Source organism: Alligator sinensis, unplaced genomic scaffold (assembly GCF_000455745.1).
Source record: "Alligator sinensis unplaced genomic scaffold, ASM45574v1 scaffold515_1, whole genome shotgun sequence".
NCBI lineage: Eukaryota > Metazoa > Chordata > Crocodylia > Alligatoridae > Alligator > Alligator sinensis.
In genome coordinates this window covers 2,420,840-2,423,186 of record NW_005842096.1, presented here as the reverse complement: position 1 = coordinate 2,423,186, position 2,347 = coordinate 2,420,840, and the positions used below count along the sequence as shown (strand labels likewise).

Genomic DNA, 2,347 nt, shown 5'->3' with positions numbered 1-2,347 from the left:
GCTGGAGGAAAATATTCTGGATTTCTTAGGACCCAATCTAACTCTATAATCCTATCCATATCAGTGGGAATTGGATCCGTTTTGTATCATTGCATGAAAATTAATATTTTCATACTGACAATTTAATTCCAACACAAAACATTTTGGTTAAGTTGTTTCAGTTTGCAGCCCTTCATTAAAAAATGATCCTAAAGTAAAGACCTAATAGGCAGGAGGAAAAAATAGTTGAACATTACCTTGCATTGTTGCAAAATGTTAGTCTCTTGTATTGTAGTAGTTTGGCATTTCTTAAAGATCTGATTTGTCATTCTTTTTCTCCATTTTCTCCGAAGAATAAATACAGGTCCTTTTGTCAAACTGTTCTTTCTTGGGTGAAAAGCAGTAAATGTGCCAGAGTTATTCTTCTGTCTAGCAGTCATGCATACCAGCGTGATGATCAGCAGCTTCATGGGTATGTTTGTATGATTACTTTTGGCCATCTGATTAATATTTCTTTTACATAAAGTTAAATGGTATATTTTCATCTAGTCTGGGTTTGATTGCTTTTACTATGTTTGATATGCTCCTTTTGCTGTGTGTGGATGTGTGTTGTATAATATATATTCAGTACTGTGTTCTAAGAGAATTCAAATGAAGTCAAGACTATTAAAGTCAAATTAAAAAAATCTAGTTTCTCTCTGCTTTCCTGACTTTACTGTCTTTCAGTGTAGATAATAAACCAAATTAACTTTCGCTGAGCTGTGGTCAGTTTAACATTCTGTTCTTTACATTAGTAGGACACTGCAATGTTTAAGCTACAGGGAACGTGAGAGATGACGGTTTTTTCTTTAAAAAAATTGTTTTTCACCCTGAAGGCATTGTAATCCATGATAAAGATGATGAAATTGCTGGATTTTTTTCCAGACTACATATCTTAATAAAACACAATGTCCTTTAAATAAGTCATAGGCTTGAATGATGTGCCTGTATGATTACCAGTTACACTTTGCATGCTTGTTTTTAAAACTGGCATTTACATTCACTCATCAAGAATCATTTCACATGTTCTAGGCTGTTGTATACCACAGGATTAAGTCCTTTGTTTTCTGATAGCAGACATACAGGCTAAGTCTGTGGAACTGATTTTACAGCAAAACAATTTCTGAAATGATTGAAAAGCTATTTAAAGTAGTCATAGCAAAGTATATCTTCCTAATGTTAAGTTCAAGCCTACTATAACCCAGTACAGATCAATTTAACAAGTCTAAATGAATTACTCAAACTTCAGCATCCCTGCTTTTCTGTATGTAACAGTTATTTGGACCTCAAGAGAAAAGGACTCTACTATTCAAAAATAAAAAATACAGTAGTTTAACAGTCAGCTCATCTTTTTCTTAATCTTATATAATGGTAGCTGAAGGAGAAAAAGGGTACTTGATTGCTTTAGGCTTAAATAGGTACTTCCAACATGTACCATTTAGTTATCTTATGTGGTAGATAGCTGACTAGCTTACAGCATTTTGTAACCACAAATTAGCCTCTGGTCTGTCTTGTAAAAGAAAACAATCTTTGTGCAATACTTATTGCAGGGTAAAGGCCCTGGACTGATTCCAGTTGTGTTCTTATACATGCAGTAACCCATGCATCATATACAGCATTCTTGCATTTAATATATTTTTTTTCTCAGTACACCACTGCGGTATCTGCTCTCACCTACAATTCAGAAAACAGTTGGAGATCAGATGCAGAAGCTAAACTGGAAAGAGATGGAAAAAGTAGCAGCTTACCCTGAAATAAACAATGCAGAGAAGGTTCTACATATCCCTGGAGGTGGCATCACAAAGTTATTGTTCACTGAGAGGTAAGCAAGCTGGCTAATGTTAGAAAGAAACACAAAGATATAAAATCCAGTTTTAGTCTGTAGGTACAATTTACATTTGACTATGAATCTACTTGCTGAAAAATTAACATAATTTTCTTTTTGAGAGATGTTGTATGTGGTGCTTTAGAAAAAAAAATTCTTTAGATACTTCCACAGGAGTTCTCCTGGAGAGGAGACTCATCTTCAGTACAGGCCTGTGATCAAGACAGGAGGTAGAGGATACAATAGAAAAAATTGGAAAAAAATGTTGCATCACCCTGCTTTAAAATGGCTCAGATCCGTATTTTGTGAATGGGCCTGTGGGTAATAGGAGCGGATTGCAATAAAGATAATTAATTTTGGTATCTAACTTAATAAAAGAATACTGTATATGCTCAATTCCAAGATGAAGTTCTCCCCCACTTAATGTGGTGGCGGGAGAAGGCCTGTGTCTTGGAATCAGGTGCAGGGCAGTGTGGGGGTAGACTACAGCTGTAGCCTACCCCC

General features: G+C 35.4%; 1 protein-coding gene across 5 annotated transcripts in view; it reads left to right on the top strand.

Annotated features, from left to right (window-relative positions):
* PSMG2 (proteasome assembly chaperone 2) overlaps nt 1–2,347 on the top strand; it is a 13,214-nt gene that overhangs the window by 5,840 nt on the left and 5,027 nt on the right. For all 5 annotated transcript variants that reach the window (XM_006024123.3, XM_025204729.1, XM_025204728.1 and 2 more), the window contains 2 exons: nt 333–451; nt 1,667–1,840. In XM_006024123.3, the coding sequence (XP_006024185.1) occupies nt 333–451; nt 1,667–1,840 (293 nt within the window). The remainder of the gene's footprint in view (nt 1–332; nt 452–1,666; nt 1,841–2,347) is intronic.